General features: G+C 41.0%; 1 protein-coding gene across 4 annotated transcripts in view; it reads right to left on the bottom strand.

The window, feature by feature from the left end:
* LOC118813169 (aminopeptidase O (putative)) overlaps positions 1 to 18,482 on the bottom strand; it is a 116,309-nt gene that overhangs the window by 37,440 nt on the left and 60,387 nt on the right. For all 4 annotated transcript variants that reach the window (XM_036578359.1, XM_036578362.1, XM_036578361.1 and 1 more), the window contains 2 exons: positions 16,615 to 16,677; positions 15,245 to 15,328 (listed from right to left, as the gene is read on the bottom strand). In XM_036578359.1, coding sequence (XP_036434252.1) covers positions 15,245 to 15,328; positions 16,615 to 16,677 — 147 coding nt within the window. The remainder of the gene's footprint in view (positions 1 to 15,244; positions 15,329 to 16,614; positions 16,678 to 18,482) is intronic.

Genomic DNA, 18,482 nt, shown 5'->3' with positions numbered 1-18,482 from the left:
CTGTCAGAAGAAAACTTTGTATATCTGAACTGGTAACTTTACAGGAGAAAGAAGCAAATGTTCTTTATTCAACATCTGTTTAGTGTTTCTACTGGTCCATTTGTCAAGAAATATTCACACAATGCAAAGGGCAGCTGTCATTTTCAAATGACAAAAAACGCAATTACAAAGTTTTCTTATGACAGAGATGATACATAAGAGGTTAAACAGATGTCGAAGAAAGATTAAAGTCATGTCCAGGTTTAAGTAGTCTTCAATCAATACAACTCTGTCATAGAAGTCTGTGACGCTGATGGAGACATTAAAGGAATACTCTAGTACTTCAGCTGCCGCATCTGTATCACATTTGTCCTTTGGCTATTAAGTGTCTTTTGAGCCAACGGATTCTCTGTTCTTTTACTAAGTACTGTAAAATAAATTGAAATTATTGTCCACGGATGTGACGGATAGAGATGAGGTTGAAACACGCTGGAGAATTCTTTTATGTCATATGTCAAATTGGATTGTTTCCATGCAATATTAGAGGACAAACAGTTCTTCTCAAAAGAGATTAGGAAAGGCAGACAGGCAGTGCACAAGACAGTGCCCATCTAGAGACTCAGTATGCAAGTCTGCAGCTAATACCAGCATTTCTTCAATGGATTAAGCTAACAGATTAATGATAAGCAGAAACGGCAAAACGGAGTTTCTTAAAAACGGTAACTCTCAAAGAGAACAAAAAAAAAATCGTAACTTATAATGGAGGTTTTGTTCAGATAGCAATGATATGTATTGTAATGCTGTTGTCAGAACAAAACCTTGTATCTCCATTTTTGTCGTTTTTCGTTTTTTGACACAATTTGAAAAGGCCTGTTGACCTTTACATTGTGTGCAAATTTCACAATGAATGAACCAAAAGAAACGGCCCAAAATTACTTGAAAAAAATCTGGTTCCATTGACTTACATTAAAAGTCAAATATGTTTTTTCCTTCTCCTGTAAAGTTACCATTTTGGAGATACAAGGTTTTGTTCCGACAGCAGCGATATGTTCTTAAAGGCTACACCTGAAACTCTTTATTACAACAAAAGACAAAGGAACAGCCTATTAAAATACTACTCTACCCCACAGCTCTCATAATGAAATCAGACTGACTTTACCTTTGCTATAAAGACTAAATTATACACCCAGCATCCGGCTTTGCTTTCCCTGGGTTTCCACTGGTCTCAGTCGTGAATAACAGGGGAAAGGATGGGACAGGATAGACAGATGGAAACACAGAGGAACACACCTGGTGGCTATCTATAGCCAGTCTATTTCATCTCCTCATCAGCTCAGGGGGCATTCTCACTAACTGCACGGGAAACGTTATATTCAAGGTCTATGTGCTATTCAAATGACTCATATAGGCTCGACAAATATATTTTCTGGACAATTTTCTGTGTTTCAGTTTTCTAATTATTGTAGATTTGTCAATATTTCTGCACTGATGTTTAGTTAATTACATTGTAAAAAAAACTCATACCTCTTTGGCCATTCCATACCCTTAGTAACTGAGTGGAAAAATCCAATAAACAGGCTTAAAAACGGAAAACTGACCTTTTCAAGATGCTTGCAAACTTCTAGGATCAGTTAGTGTAAGATCATTTTATATAGCTCCTAAACTCTGAAATAGCACTCAAGCCTGGTGTTTTACTTCTTCTATGTTCTGTGTATTGTGGCTAATTTTCTCCTGTTTGTATTTTCATTTAAAGGGGACTGTAGAGCAAAGCACTTCAGATTTTGTAACTAAAATTAAAAGTGCTACATAAATAAAGATTTATTGTTATATTTTTTACAAGTGACCATCATGTACGTTGGCAAAGTGCCATTTAACTAAAACTATTGAAGTCCACCATTTCTGACCATGTGAAATTATACTGGCTGATATTATAGGAATTTTTTGCTCCTCAAAATTTATATTAGTCACAAAATATTCATACTGGTCAGGCCTTAAAACTGCCAGTAAAACATTGTGGATGTACTGAGGTTTCATGTTGTGATTGGTATTTTTGCACAAAACTGAGTTGGCATTCAAATGGCATATATTGTATATGTATGTAAAATAAATATTAAAAGGCATAAACACACACAGATGCACTCACTTCCCTCCCCATCATCCTTTTGTGCGCAGTCACTGCTGATTGCAGTTAGCCATCCAGCACAGAATGCACTGATTGGGCCCGCCTGCTATTCCTGACTGTACTGCTAGTGCACTCTCTCCTGGGCCTCTATGCATTTTAGACCCAAATATAGTGCCATCAAATGGATCTGATAAGGGCTCTTTTTCCTGGCCCTCCGCCAGCCGCCCCAAAAATCGCTGCAACAATTTCATAATGGCGTCCATCCAGTAGCGTTTCTGGCGGTGGGGATTTTTGTCCGCCTATTTCAGGGCGGTTCGATAAACGTGGCGGCGCTGGAAGGCAAAGGGAAACAAAAGAAAAACACAGACAGAAGAAAAATTAAGTCCAGACAAGCTCTTAAGTGTGGCTTACAAGATGACACACCAAGCGATGATTCCATTACTCCAAGATTTCACAGCCATTAGTCTTCACAGAAACAATCACGAGGGAACGAACTGGAGTTCGCAATGGTCTGTTAAAAATCAAACACCAGCGTCAGTATCACTTAGACTGGGCTAAAAAAAAACAACTTGATTTTCTGTGTGAGGTAATCATTGGCTCAGGAACGTGAAGAAACTCATGTCAGGTGCTACATGTTTGTCTTGACACTTCCATTCTTTAGATCAGGGGTGTCAAACTCAACCAGTAAAAGGGCCATAATAAAAAATCTCATCAAATCTGTGGGCCAGAGAAAAAATGATTTCATTTCATTTTTAATTTATGTTGTGCTATAACCCGAACTGGTCACTGTTTATTCAAAATATGCAAAAACTTCAACAGTAAAATACAGACACTTGTAGTAGACGTTGAAATATTACATGGACACTTGAACTAGACACCTAGAATCCTTTCTTTGCTGCAAGTTCATTAAGACTTGGGCTCAATTTCTGAGCTGCTGAGCTGATGTTAAATGTTTATATTGGTTGAACTGCAGCTGAAATGCATTTTGGTGAAATGACTGGTGTGCAATCGCGTAGAATTGTGTGGAATTGAGGTGAAACCGCTGTCCCATAGATTGTTGTTGGGGTAGAAGAGTCCAAGCACATAACGCTGCAGTTCATGCTAGGGACTGTGGTGCAGCACACTGTGAAATGGGCTAATATTATGAGAAAATTAAAATACTTTTGTGGGCCAGATAAGATTGTGTGGCAGGCCTGTTCTGGCCCGCGGGTCTTGTGTTTGACACATGGGGTTTAGATGGACATCTCTGAATTTACTGTCATTTAGCTGACATAACTGACCAAAAGTGACAGGGAAATTCCCACTAGAGCAACTGGGTGTTGTCTCTAAGAGTAACTGCTGTCATTTTGCTGTAGGCCTACAGAATCAAGTAAATGTAACTGCATAGTTCATTACAGCGTTACGTACTGAATTGCATTTACATTGGTAGGCTTGAGTCTACACTTCTGACTTTTTTCAGTGTCACAAAACAACAAAAACATGTAAAGTATGGCTCTTCTTTCAACAACAAAGACAACAATAACTATCAAATTCAAATCGTGATAAAATATCCCCTTATGACAGTTGTCATGACAGTTTGTTGAGTAATCTAACAGTATCAATAACTATTGGTAATAGTTACAATACATAATCACTCGGAAAAACTGCAGTGTCTAAGTGTCTTGCTTGAGGTCATGAACATGGCAACTTTCTCTGTATTGGAGATAAAAATCTTCAGATTTAAGTCACAGCCAAAGCTCATCAGTTTATCCACATACCCTGTGATAATAACTAACAATTTCCCCTGTGATAATGAACTACAGAAGAAAAGTTAGTATAAAAAAAGTTATGTTAAAATATGGTCAGTGACTCCGAATTGCAAGTACTTACTCATAAATGTAATTATCAATGTGTGAACGCCATTCTCTCATTAACCGAATGCTCTGTGTTTTGAGCTCCTCAGAATTTAGGCCCTTGAGTCCTTAATTAAAAAGAATTATTATAGCGAGTTAAAATAGAGGATTGCACTCTGTCTCTGAACCACCCACCACATTTAGCACCCTCTCAGGCTACCTCAGAAAAATATATTAAAAAAAAAAGTTTAGCTGTGAAAAGAGTTATAGCAGCTCATACTTAATCATGCCCAGAGTGCAATAACAATTCTACAGCAATAACAATTTTCCCCCTTGACTGGGAAGCACCTCGGCTCAAACGGTCCCAAATTGATCTGAGAAAAGCCCGACGACGGCAAAGCCCTCTTAAAAAAGTCGCGATTATTGGATTCATGTGTGTCTCCCTCAATAATCCCTGCCTCTTTGAGCCCCAGCAGTACTAAGCGCTGTGCATTAAAGAGATGGCCATGAACGCTGCTGGCTTTACAAGTCTGTCCCCCGCGGACCCTGCGAGACGGGAGAGAGGAAAGTGTGTGTGGGGGGTGGGGGGGGTTGTGGCGAGCGAGGCTAATAGCATCGGAGTCGTTTGTTGGGGCTGCCGTCTACTCTGCTCATTACTGAAACACAGCCGTCTCCCTCTCTCTCTCACTCTGTGTAAGTCTCTCACCCTGACAGATGTTTTAGAGTTCTACTTACCAGCCAATGAGGTGATGGCTGAGTTCACCAAGCATTGATTTCATTCCCCACCAAATGAGGCCCTTTCATAGGCCTGGGGAACACTGTGCTTTGTCTGACCACTACTGGCTACTTCACTTTTATGAGGGACCACTTTACTCACCAGTTGCTATTTGACTCAAGTCCAACCGGAGTTTCGACGCTTATGGAGGGAGGGAAAAAGATTGCATGTGTAATCGGTTAACACTATGTGTGACCGCGTATTTCCTGACTGATGCCTTTTCCATTTGCACGAGAAAGACAAACACAGATGGGATTTAATGACACCGAGATGTTGCTGGCTGTTTTCTTTCGTTGAGGAAACCACTCACGTTAAAAGCTGCCTGCGCCTCAAGCCCCAGTCCTCTGAGGAAACTAGGAAAAAGGCTTTGAACGAGAGAGAGAGAGAGAGAGTGAGAGAGAGAGAGAGAGAGAGAGAGAGAGAGTGGTCAATAGAGAGCTGATGTGAGCCTTTAAGATAGATGATTAGAGCTGAAGACCCCTCCAGACATGCAGCCTTCATGTTCATGCAGCCTTTCTCACTTTGTACCATTGTGACTCTGCAAACAAACACCAGTTACATTCCACCAGAGCCTCCTCAGCCTGGAACTTCTGCTCCAACTAGGGAGTGCAATACTGCAGTGCTGTGCTGATACATGCCTGTGCAGTACTCGACTACTTGGTTAATCGTTAGAGATGCCAGTATTCAAGCACTGAAATCAATACTGGGGTATGTGTTTATGTTCTCTCACAAGAAGATAGACAAAATATGTAGGCATAAGCAAAAAATATATGTATCCGTTTTTCTCTACAAATCGTGGTGCACAATTTCTGATTTTTGCTGTGCTTAACTTACTGGAAAAAACAATTATACATGAAATATAAGCTGTGCCATAACTTTTGTACAGGCCAAATTTTATGTTTTATATTCTTCCACTGTGTTAAATACAGCAAATAAACAGTAACTGGGCATTAAAATGTGCAGACATGTGTTCCCAGTAGAGAATGTGTATTAATTTTCATTTAGAAAATCAACAAATCATGTACTTTAACCAGTGGCGCTCAAACTGCATACAACTACACAGGCAAACGATTCAGTGAAGTGCCATAGTTAAATCAGGGGTCGGCAACCCACATGTTAAGAAGAGCCATTTTGTCCTTTCAACAAAAATCAAACCACCTTGGGAGCCACAACATTTGATGTGCATTTTACCATCTTGGCTGCAAATATGTCTCAGTACGTGCTAATGTTCTAGTGTAGGCTAAAAATATAATATAAATGAAATCGCAGACTTACTTTACACAGCCTTTAACCTTTAGCTTAGCTGTAGCCACTTTTCTCGCATCTCCGGTAGGAAACTTTTCCTCAAAAGTAGAAAAGTTTCATGTAAAATTGTCTCTCAACGTTTAACTTTTTATGAGGCTTAAGTCGCCTCTCATTCGCCTGCTTCTTGTTTGAATTTTCCCGTTCCACCTTAAATGGTGCCTGAGGTACCAGAATGTAACTGCTGCACTATTTAAGGTGGAACGGGAAAATCCGAACAAGAAGCGGGCGAATGAGAAGCTGACTTAAGCTTTGTGACTTTTTAGTGTTTGACAGTTTTTTACTGCAGATTAAACATATCAGGAAACCAGCTGGAGTGATTATGAACGCAAATAAGTCCATTTGTCTCCTATTTATCGATGTTAATCTTAAATCTCTCTCTTTGCTGTTTCATTAGCTACCAGCTAGGCAAGATTCTTGCCGTTGCTATGGTGACCAGCAGTCTGCGCACCGATCTTCGGGGTTAAAGGGTGAAATAGCAGTGATACATTAAATCCAGAGTTAAGACATTTATTGTTAATACTGTTAGAACAATCTGTAGAGCTTTATTTTACTGTAAAGGAGGATATTTTTATTTTTACCTAAAACCTAATTCTGCTGTGGTGCCGCAACAGGGCAGTAAAAGAGCTGCATGTTGCCGACCCCTGGTTTAACAGGACTGTAAAATGTGTCAGTTTTGTGTATATTTGTGAGTATGTATGTATATTATATTACACTTTGCTACAAAGCAATAATTGCGCTGTTAAGTACGTGACTGAGTAAGCAGAGAGAGGACAGCTGGCTTTGGTGCGACCCTCCTAAACTAACTAGGCCTACTAAGGATGTTAGCTAGGTCCAGAAACAGTAAAAATATTTTCTCTGACACACTAACATGTTGGGACATTTTTCACTATGGACTTTGTATTAGTCCTCATCAGCATTCAACTCTGTTAATTCTAGTCTAGCTCATTAGCTCATCTGAAGAGGCAGCCTCCATTACTCAATTTTCATTTCCCTTGGCTACTTTTGAATGGACAGCAGACTTTTTTGTACTATGTAATTTTGCCTCGTATCACTCGTAACAAAATGAAGTTATTTTAAGCTATGTTATTTTTCTTTCCCTGTGGTTAATCGACTATGTATTCATTAATTTAAATCATTAATCAAAATTACCCAGAATGCAACACTGCTCCAACACTGTAGAGCATATATACACAAGGAGCACTACACTATGACCAACATACCATGGGGGGGTGAGACAGAGAGACAGAGAGAGAGAGAGGGAGAGAGGGAGAGAGAGAGAGGGAGAGAGAGAGAGAGAGAGAGAGTGAGAGAGAGAGAGAGAGAGAGAGAGAGAGAGAGAGAGAGAGAGAGAGAGAGATGAGGGAGGGTGGAGTCTAAATAGCCATATTTGGTTCTGACTGGAGTAACTCCATATGAACTGTTAACAGTTTAGGTGTGTCCAGACTTCGCACTAATAGTGTAAACATATTGTTTCACGTAACGCCAGGCTGTTATCAGGAGCTGGCTGCACATTACAGCACTGTGCGCAGTTCTCCAGTAAGAGTGATTACTGCTTCAGATAAAAGCAGGTCTGCAGCCATCACTACTGAGGGCTGGCTGATGCTGATGGGCTTTCATAGGTAGACAGAGGCCTGATGCAGAGAACTATGTAAGAACATCCATCAAACCTGCTGCTATTGCCCAGACAGATCACACACACCCTGTAAATTCACACTGAAGAGAAGCATGGCTATACACTCACACACAACACACAGTATCACAACAGTATCTTTTCTCTTTCTTTGTTTTGAACCATAGACGTCACTATTATTGCCGACAGTAACAGATTATTTCTCATTCATTGCTCACAAAACAAGTGGAGAAATTCTGCCAAAAGGACGTATAATCTTTCAATTGATACCTCAGTTGCGTTTGTAAGTAGAAGAGGGGATATTTTAATTTTAATGAATTTAATCAAAAGCTATTGCTTTGAGGACAGTTTTCAGATTTTAAATTTATATTTTAGACTTAACAAAATACCATTTAAACAATTTTTATTTAACATTCCACATCACTATACCAGACTAATTATTCTCTTTTAGTAATGAAACACACAGTTAGACAGTGTTCTTGAAAGAAGTGGTTCAAATTTGAGCAATTTAGCTCCTTTAGTTTAGTGCTGGAGCTACGAGGCTAATGTAGCAAACACTAGCCGTCAACAGACACCCAAATCTTTTTTGTTAATAAATCCCTAAAACTTCTCTCAGCCTCTTCAAACTGCATCCAGGTGTTCCAGGACTTCACAGTGACGAGTCTGTGCAACCTTAATAAATGTGGGTTAAGAGAAGTTTTATGCATGTATTTATGGAAAAGATTTGGGTGACGAATGACGTCTAGTGTTTGCTAGCAACGTTAGCCTTGGAGCTTCAGTATCAAACTAATGACAGCATAGTCTGGAAACCAAACGTCTTGGCTGATCAGTTACATCTGGGGTAAGTGTAAAATTGTGTAAACTTGTTTTTTCACCTCACCATTCCTTTAAGTACTGACAATATCCACGATGTGATTAGAAAAACATATTGTGATACAATCTATCACAACAACAATAAATACTGTCATATTGGCCACTCCAGTTCTACACTTCCAAAGGTTAAACGAAGCAGCTCTCCAATTATGAGCAGTGATCACCACGCCATTAGCTCAAACGTCAGGCAATAAACTGCGCTGGTACCTGCCTGACCCTTTTAACAAAAGCTAATTTACTGCAACCTGTTTCAGATGCTTGCTGTGCTGCTCAGCCTGCCAGCACTGCACTGCTGATAAAAACTTAAAATAACTTATGGTGGCTAAATGATTACGTGTCGCTTGAAATCTCTCTTATGTGAGGAATGTGGAATGTAACGTGCGTCTGTGTGTGTGTGTGTAATAGAAAGCACATGACTTCATGGCATATTCTCTCCAGCATTTTTTCCTCTCAGCAGCCCCTGCCCTTCACATGCTCCTCTACGATTGGTTACGGCCTCTGGGTCATTCCCACAGAGCCAGACCGACACACACACACTCAAAGCACTCCTAACATGCCTCGAACATACAGGTCACCACTGACACCAGTGTAGCATGCTCCTCACACTTGTAGAACCATCTGTACGACTGTGTCTAAGTGTGTCAGTGTACCTCTGCATCACATTCCTGAATCTTCATTTTACATTTATTTATTAATAATTTTAGGCCTGTCACAATTATTACATAATCTTCTGACCGCAATTGTTTAAGCTGACTGCAGTTATTTTCCACAGATGTTAGATTTCACAATCATATGTTTATGTTGCAACAAACGGAATTTGAATTTGGTGCATTTTGAGCCATTGGGTTGAGGGAAAAATGTACAGTACTGTGGAAAAGATGAGCCCTTATGTATTTAATCTGCAGTCAAAATAGCCAGTATGAAAAAAGCAGAAAACATATTTAGCAGAAAATTACACAGAAGCCTCAACAACTAAATATAATTTTTTTTTCATTATTTAGTGTGTCCACTCTATACCTTTATTACAGCTTCCATTCTTTTTCGGAAGACTTGCTTTCACTTTTTCAAAGAAATCTGCAGGGATATTTTTCCAAATCTCCAAAATTCAGTTTGTGAATCTGGTCTCATTTTCTGCATCTCACAATCCAAGAAATCCCAACACATTCAGTGATGTTGAGGTCTGGACTCTGGGGAGGTCAGCCCATTGTTTTAAGAGAAGTGTTTAATTTGCCTTGGCTATTTCCTTTTCTCAGTGACAGAACTGCGTTGTCTTCTTACAGCGGAAGGATGGAGAGAAACACCTGTGGATGTTTTCAGATCTGAAGCAAGAGTGGAGCTTGATTTTCTCCTCTCTCTCAGAGATGAAAGCTTTAAGTGCTGTCTACCAGGTCTTGCATGGTTGTTGTGAGTCCCATTTTCTCTTTAAATAGTTTATCTCATCTTTTAGTAATTTTCTGAACTCCAAGTTTGGAAACTTTTTTTTTTCACATATTTTCCTTTGACTTCCCCTTCCTTAGGCATGTGGGCGATCTTACATCTAATTTCCTCCGAAATGTCTCCTGAAAAATGAATAACTTACAGTACTTAACCTTTTCCCTTTTCAGTACCTTTTCCACTGTACTGTAAGTAAACAAAAGAAAGCACAAAATACATTTATTGAGACACAACTTGTTTATTTGAGTGTCTGTCTTAAGCTGGGAGCTACTAAGTATCTAAAGCTAAGAAGCAAGACAGCTAATCAGCCAATCTGGCCACTTCAGGCTTGTATTGGCATACAATAAAAAAACAAACAAACATAAACTGTTAATTGGAATTACTTATAATGCAATTTTACATCAGCTAAAATGTCATGATGTTGGAAAGCCTAGTTTATTTATTAATTTATTTCTCCAGAAATTCATGTGATGGATGAAGGTTGTGTAAGACAAAAATCCAGCCTCTAGCTCAGACACTCACTCATCACCCTCAGTGGCTGAGGGGCAGTGAGGGAAAAGGTCAGCTGTGTTTTGTTTTTGTTTATGTATTATGTTGTTTGTTGTTTTCATAGATCCTGCAGACTTTAGTGGTGCTCTAATAACTGAGAGAGGGAGACTCCAGCCCTGGCATGCACACACACACACACACAAACACACACACACACACACACACACACACACACACACACACACACACATTTGTGGGTCAGCTTTCACACCACGGACTCCAAAATATTCACTAAAAACAGACAGCTCTGTCTCTCTCTCTCTCTCTCACAATCACACACACACAGAGTAGACGTACAGTGTGTGCGCCTGCATCTGCGATGCTTTGGCTGGACTGAGGGGGCTGTTTCCTTCAACTGTCCATAAATCAGACTGAGCACAAAGACAAGGGGAAAACAGACAGGAGAGAGAAAATGAGAGAGAGAACGAGAGAGAGAAGAGAAAGGAGAGCGAGAACAAGAAAGAGAGAGACTCCAATAGAGAGAGAGAAAAACAAAAAAGAACAAGAGCAAGAGTGAGAAAGAGAAAGACAGAGAGAAAAACAGAAAAACATTGAGAGAGTGAGAAAGTGAGAGGGAGAGAGAGAGAGAGAGAGAGAGAGACAGTGAGTGAGAGAGGAAAAGAAGGAAAAAGAGACGAGTGAGAGAAAGTGAGTGAAAGAGCGTTAGATTAAGCGAGAAAGAGAGACGGAGCAAGAGAGAGTGAGAGAAAGAGAAAGAATGACAAAGAAAAAGAGAGAGACAGACAGAGAGAGAGAGAGACAGATCAGGTGGATGTACGCTGTTTGCTGTAGAGAAGGGCAGGAGGGCTATCAGCAATGACAAACCAGCTAAAACACACACGGCCTACAATTCACAAACTGGAGCGTCAAACATCAGCCCACGCACACGACATTCACCACTGAACAAATCCGGGGATCTGTATCAAAGCGTGAAATAGGACAGGTTCCTAATTCAGCAGACTGTGTTTGTTACCATGGTTGCTAACGCACTGTAGATGAAGGAGAGGAGATTAGTTTACAGTTAAATATGAACGCTCCCCTCTCGGCCGCTCCGCTCCGTGAGCACAGAGAGGGATTTCACAAGTGCCGAAACCTCAGAGCGTGAGGAGCTTCCTCTTCCTCCTGTGTGTGGACCTTCAGTTAGCCATTAGCTGATGAACAGATCACACGCCCTCAAACAGAAACCACTGACTTCACATTCAGACTGTCTCACCCACACAATGACCAAGGAGCTCTTTGAAAACTCTCACTCTGTCTCCTTCCATAACATCACTCATCTCTCTCTTTCTCTCAATTTCTCTCTCTCACTCTCTTCATTAGGGTCTCTCTTTCTCTCTCTCTCTATTAGGGTTACTCTCTCCTCACTCTCTATCGGAGCATTTGTGTTTCTCTCTCTCTATCTCTCTCAGAATCTCTCTCTCTCTATTGGAGTCCTTCCCTCTCTTTTTAGAGTCTCTCTCTCGCTCTCTGTATTCGATCTCCTCTCTCTCTCTCTCTCTCTCTCTCTCTCTTTATTGGAGTCTCTCAATTCTTTCTCTGTCTCTCTCTATTGGGGTCTCTCTCTCTCTCTCTCTCTCTCTCTCTCTCTCCCAGAGTCTCTCTTTGTCTCTTTCACTCTGTCCATTGGAGTCTCTCTCTCTCTATTTATCTCTATTGGGGTCTCTCTCTCTCTCTATCTCTCACTCTGTCCATTGAAGTCTGACTCTCTATTTCTCTGTATTGGAGTCTCTCTCTCTCTATTTCTCTCTCTTTCTCTCGCACTCTGTCCATTGGAGTCTCTCTCTCTCTATTTCTCTCTATTGGGGTCTCTCTCTCTCTATTAGCCAAGGTAGACAAGCTCTCTCATTAGCCTGGCTTTGGATGAAAATGGAGCAAAATGAAGCTCATTATCACAAAAGCGTAACTAATATGCCACAGCAACCCCTTGAACACACACACACACACACACACACACACACACACAGGGAGGCAATAAAAGCCCACTCTTTTCCGGCCCAAAACTTTCATTTCACATTAAAATGACCCTGATCTCTGTCTGGGGGTCAGTAGGGGGTGTCTGGCCCTCGACAGTGGCAATTAGCTATGATGTAATTACCTGTGGGAGCGGTGCAGGGCCTGCTGGGGCCTCTGGTTCTCTCTTGGCCCCCCCGCCCCGCCGGCCTGTTTAAGAGCAGCGCCTGCGCCTGATTTATGGACAGGCAGAGGATGGGGCACCACGCTTTTGAAGTCTGTGAATAAGTAATATAAAATACACCTGGAGGACCCAGGGGCTACCGCCATCCTATACAAGCTGGGGGTGGGGTGGGTGTGGGGAGCAGTGTGTGACACTGTGTGTGTGTGTGTGTGTGTGTGTGTGTGAGGGGTCACTAGTGTTTCCTTTCAGGCTGGCTTTTATGGCAGCACTTCAAACAATCGCTCTCTGGCTCTCTCTCTCCACGCCCGACCCATTGTACAGAGCCAACTAGACTGTAATTGGCCTTTCTTTCCTTTCATGGGCTCTCCCCCCTTTCCTCACCATCCCTCCATCCCTCCCTTCCTCCATCCACACCCCACAGTTCTCTGAACTTATGTGCAAGAAACGTGTCAACCTGCCAGGTAAGTGTAGAACTGTACTGTTCACTGTTTGAATCTACAGTTTGACTTGTATGATTGTAAGAGCTTCCAAAGACCAGAAGAACTTAAAACTATTTCTTTCGCTTTAATATCCGGTGATGACAGGTGGAAAATACATGAAACAGTAACCCTATGGCTGAGCAATTTGGAGAAAATATCTAATTGCCTTTTTTCTGACCAATATTGTGGCTGTATGATTATTTTCTATAAGTTTTTAATTTCCATAAAGTTGCCACGATCAGCACATTCAAGTTTTCGGACCTGAGAATTAAGGACTGAATTTACTTGAAAAGACTGTCAGTTCACAGGCTCTGCATTAATAGGTTATTCCTTTACAAATAAAGCATGTAGAGACAACACTGAATTATGTAGCACAAATGAATACTACTACTACTACTACTACTACTACTAATAATAATAATAATAAATAAACAATAATAAAAGCTCTTTTGATTTCAAAATTGTGCCTTTAAAGACTGACATACGTAAATCACCTCTCTTTTGACTGGCCGCCCTGTATTACATCTTATTCAAAAAACAATCGAGGCTGAAACACGCCTTATAACATCAGTGTAAACAGGCAGAGCTAAACTGCAGAAGGCTGAGTAGGCGGATGCATGTAGATGTTTTGGTGTTTGACATCACAATAACAATGAATTCAGTGTTTTTGTGGCATAGTTTCCATATATGGACTGTATTGACTGGGAAGTAAAAAGTACTCTGGAAAGTTTGTGATTACATTATACATCAAAGTTTCATTGCAAAATGCAGGTAACATTAGGTTTTCCAGGACATGGCTCTTTTAATAACTGAGCACTAAGCCTGGGGTTCAAGGGGTTAACTTAATTCTCTAGACATTTTTAAACTATGAAGAGTCCTAGAAGTTCCTGGGTGTGAAATTCCCAGCTGTGAAGTTTGTGACGCTGCACAGTCAACACGTCTGTGTGTCCTGTCAACGAGTACTTTACTGCTCACTAAAGTTTGTGAAGAGGTATTGTGTTCTACTGCGTTCTCTGAACTCCAAACCACAGACACCCACCCACCTACATACACACACACACCCCTACGTGACAAGAACAGAGGCTCAGAACAGACAGTACCGTTTATTTGACAGTGATAGTTTTAGTGATACAACAGGTCTTGTACAGTTTTCAGGGGTCCCATTCCCTCTATAGCTTTTAATATTTTTTTAAAAACTCTAGTTCCAGAACTCCTGTTTATCCACATATTTCCTATTGACTTTCCCTTTTCTTATGCAAGTGAATTATCTTATATCTAATCTCCCCAAAATATTGTCTGAAAAACACACAACCTGTGCTTAAAGGCTGTTTTGACTGGAAATTAAGTACATGAAGGGTGGTTTCTGACCTGTGCACAGCGTTGCTTTAAACACAGCATATCATACACTGGTCTTCTAGAAAGCTTTAGCTATCTGGTGTGAAGAAAGCACACGTCTACACGAGTTACGATTCCTGCCAGTTCATTCTCACAAATCTTTCTTGTTTGACGTTTTCGTTACTGTACTGTGGAATGTGCATAACTCTGCATAACTTTTCACACTAGATAAACGAGCAGAGGGTGGAAGTAAACAACAACGTCCAGACCTACGCGCTGAGCAACAGGCAGAGCTCTGGTCAGCCATTTTGAAGCGCTGCCTCGGGAAACCCCAAAAAAAGCGTTGAGTCATGGTCATCCCATGACCACACACAAAATGACCAGCCAAGACTACCAAATCAGGCCATTTTTCCCATCTGCCTCATTCTGACGCTCTGCTGGCAAGAAATAAGAGTGAAGGACAATGCCCCCTCCCCTACAGCCTCATACTGGGCCTTTCCTTAGCCCTTAAACGCCCTCCACACCGCACCGTCCACCAACTCCCATCTGATAAACTCACGCCACAACGCTAAACAAACAGTCCTACGTGCAGACGAGAACGGAATGGCCAGTCGAGGTAAGAAAAGGAGCAGCGGGCAAACCGTTCAGTTATACCAATAAGCAATAAGTAAATAAAAGTAGCAAAGGTGCACTCATTAGAACTAAGAGGGGAGATGGCAGAGGATGAGAGGAAAATGGAGGGATGTTGAGCGAGAGTGGAACGGAGGCTATTTAAAGCCGGCTTGGCGGGGTCTTACCTCTTTGAAGTGCACCTTGGGCCCCGCTCTCTTCCGCTTGGTGCCCTTTCCAACACCGCCACTCAAGAGCATCCATTTTACAACCTAGAGAGAGAGAGAGAGAGAGAGAGAGAGAGAGAGAGAGAGAGAGAGAGAGAGATTGAGTGGTGAGGCACAATATGCATACTTTAAGGTTTGTGTACAATTTGTTATTTACAAATAAAATTTATTCTCTCACTCTCTTTCCTTCTCAAAGTCTCTCTCACTCTCTTTATTTCTCAAACTCTCTCTCAGTCTGTTTCTTTCTCAAGGTCTCTCACTCACTCTTTTTCCTTCTCAAAGTCTCTAACTCACTCTCTTTCCTTCTCAAGGTCTCTCACTCACTCTCTTTCCTTCTCAAAGTCTCTTTCTCACTCTCTTTCCTTCTCAAAGCCTCTCTCCCTCACTCTCTTTCCTTCTCAAACTCTCTCTCACTCTCTTTCCTTCTCAAAGTCTCTATCTCACTCTTTTCTTTTCAAAGTATCTCTCTTGCATTCTCCTTCTCAAAGTCTCTCTCTTTCCCTCCTTTTCAAGGTCGCTCGATCCTTCCCTTCTCTCCTCCTCAAAGTCTCTCTTGCTCTATCTCCTTCTCAAAGTTCTCACAGTCTCTCTTTCTCTTTCTCAAAGCCTCTCTCTCTTTCTCAACGTCTCTCTATCTGTATTTCTCCTTGCCACAGCCTTTATCACTCTTTCTACTTCTCAGTCTTTCTCTGTCCTTTTCAAAGTCTCTCTCTCTCTTCGTCCTACTCAAAGTCTCCCTCTCTCTCCTTCTCTAAGTCTCTCCTTTTCCTTCTCAAAATCTCTTTTCTACTTTTTTTCTTTTTCTACTCTGAATCTCTCTTTCCCCTGCGCACAGACTCTCTCCCTCTCCTTCTCTCTCAGAGACTTTCTCCCTCTCTCTCTCTCTCAGACAAACTGTCTTAAGTGTATTTGAACTACAAGGTGTCTCTGCAAAATCTGAACACCACATGAAGCAGCTGGAAGTCGTCCGCATAAAACACAGACAAAAAGTCTCTTAAAAAGTCTGATCTATCCTCCACCTTCACTCCAAACAGAACTCTCCAGTCTGTGATTTCCTCTCTCAGCCACTGAGTGATGCTCCAGCCACAACTAACAGCTAAAACGCCACAACACACACACACACACACACACACAGCAGGCTCGAGGCAAAACACAGTGTACACACGCACTCAACAGATCGCATAGGAGTACGATAATTCCCAAAAGAAAACATTACCTGCAGTACAGTCCACCGTCTAATATAAGCAGCAGTACTGTAGAGGCCCATTACATGGCAATTACTGATATTCAGCCATATTAAAACATATTAACAGATATTTAACCAGACTTACCTCCTCTTTGACTTCTTTGACTGGTTGAGTGTGTGTCCACGTCGAGCTGATTCCTTCCAGCCACTGGAGAACAGCGAGAGAGGAGAAGAATGTAGAGTAGAGAGAGAGAAAGAGAGAGGGAGAGAGAGAGAGAGACAGAGAGAGAGAAGGGGAAAAATTCCCTCATTAAGTTGAAATGGGGCGTCAGTTCCTCGCTGATCCACTCCTCCACTCCTCCGTTCTGCCGCTCTCTCTCTCTGTTTCTCTTCAAGCTCTCACACAAGCTGCACTTAACCTTATTAAAGTCTGCTCCGCCAGTACAGCGCTCTGCTCTCGCTCTCTCTCTCTCTGTCACACACACTCAGAGGAAAAACACAGCGGAGGAGAGACACCAGACAAAAAAAGAAAAAAGGTAGTGAGAGAGGAAGAGAGAGGGAGAGAACTGGAGAAGAGAGAAAGAGGGAGGGAAGGAGAGAGATATGGAAAAAAGGGAGGAGAGAAAGGTGACGAGAGAGAGAGAGAGAGAGAGAGAGAGAGAGAGAGAGAGAGAGAGAGAGAGCAGTAGCAGTTCAAGTCTGGGAGTAAAACCTCATTGTAATCAAACACTGCTTTCTTCTATACAGCCCGGGGAGGAGCTACAGCTCTCTCACTCACTCTCTCCCTCACTCTCTCACACACACAACCTTGTGCACACACTGAAGTACAGCAGACAAATCCAGTAGCACTCACAGACACATAAATTAAGCCTTCTTCCACTAGAAAGTCTTAAAAGCCATTTAACTAAAGGTTGCAGTCAGGACAGGTGACACAACTTCCCTTACTTCTGCTTCTGTGATGATGATGGATATCTGTGTGTGTGTGTGTGTGTGTGTGTGTGTGTGTGTGTGTGTGTAGACAGGAGGAATGGTATGAACAAAGGCTCAGGTAATGGGGGAGCTCACAGACAGACAGACCTCTCCCAGGTAATAGAAAACATCTGGGAGACAGCAACACAGACACAACCTCTCTCTCTCCCTTACGCTACTTCTCTCATACCATCTTCACATCTCTCTCTCTCTCTTATACTCTCTCTACATCTAATACTCTCTCTAACTCTACTTCTATCTCTATTATACTCTGTCTTATACTCTCTCTACATTTAATACTCTCTTTAACTCTACCTCTCTCTCTTATACTCTCTATATATAAAACTCTCTCTAACTCTACCTTTCTTATACTCTCTCTACATCTAATACTCTCTTATACTCAAGTTCAAGTTTGCTTTATTGACATGACAAATGTACATTTGTATTGTCAAAGCATAACAAAAATGGTCTATATATCAAAAGTTAATTACAAAAATATATATATATTATATATATATATATAAATAAATAAATAAAATGATAAATAAATCAAAATATAAATCAAGATTAATATGTGATAATTACGAGGAGAAAATGTTAATCATCAATGAATAATATAAAAGTATATGGAATAATAAAACAAAACATTGAATATGTGTGTAGTTTATAACAGAAAAGAGAAAAAAATGTTAATAATCAAATATAAGGGAAAAATAGAATAAAAAAAAGGACATTTATATTACATATGTACGTATATAACATTGAGTAAAGGCTGTGGTGTGATGGTCACTCACTGTCCCTGTGTGTATGGCACTCGTACACATATCTGGCTGCAGTGGATGCTGCTGGACCCTCTCCTAGTATAATTACTAATTTATCTTCATCTCCCAGCATCCCGAAGTTATTTATCTGTTTTTCAAATTGATTAAAATATTTATTTCTAATAGGCTCATATTTTTGGGCAGTTCAGTAGGAAGTGCACCTCTGTCTCTACCTCACCTGTCCTGCAGTGACCACACACTCTCTCCTCTCTCGCTAGCTAGG

Source organism: Colossoma macropomum, unplaced genomic scaffold, assembly GCF_904425465.1.
Source record: "Colossoma macropomum unplaced genomic scaffold, Colossoma_macropomum, whole genome shotgun sequence".
Taxonomy (NCBI): domain Eukaryota; kingdom Metazoa; phylum Chordata; class Actinopteri; order Characiformes; family Serrasalmidae; genus Colossoma; species Colossoma macropomum.
This window is presented reverse-complemented; position numbering and strand designations above follow the sequence as displayed.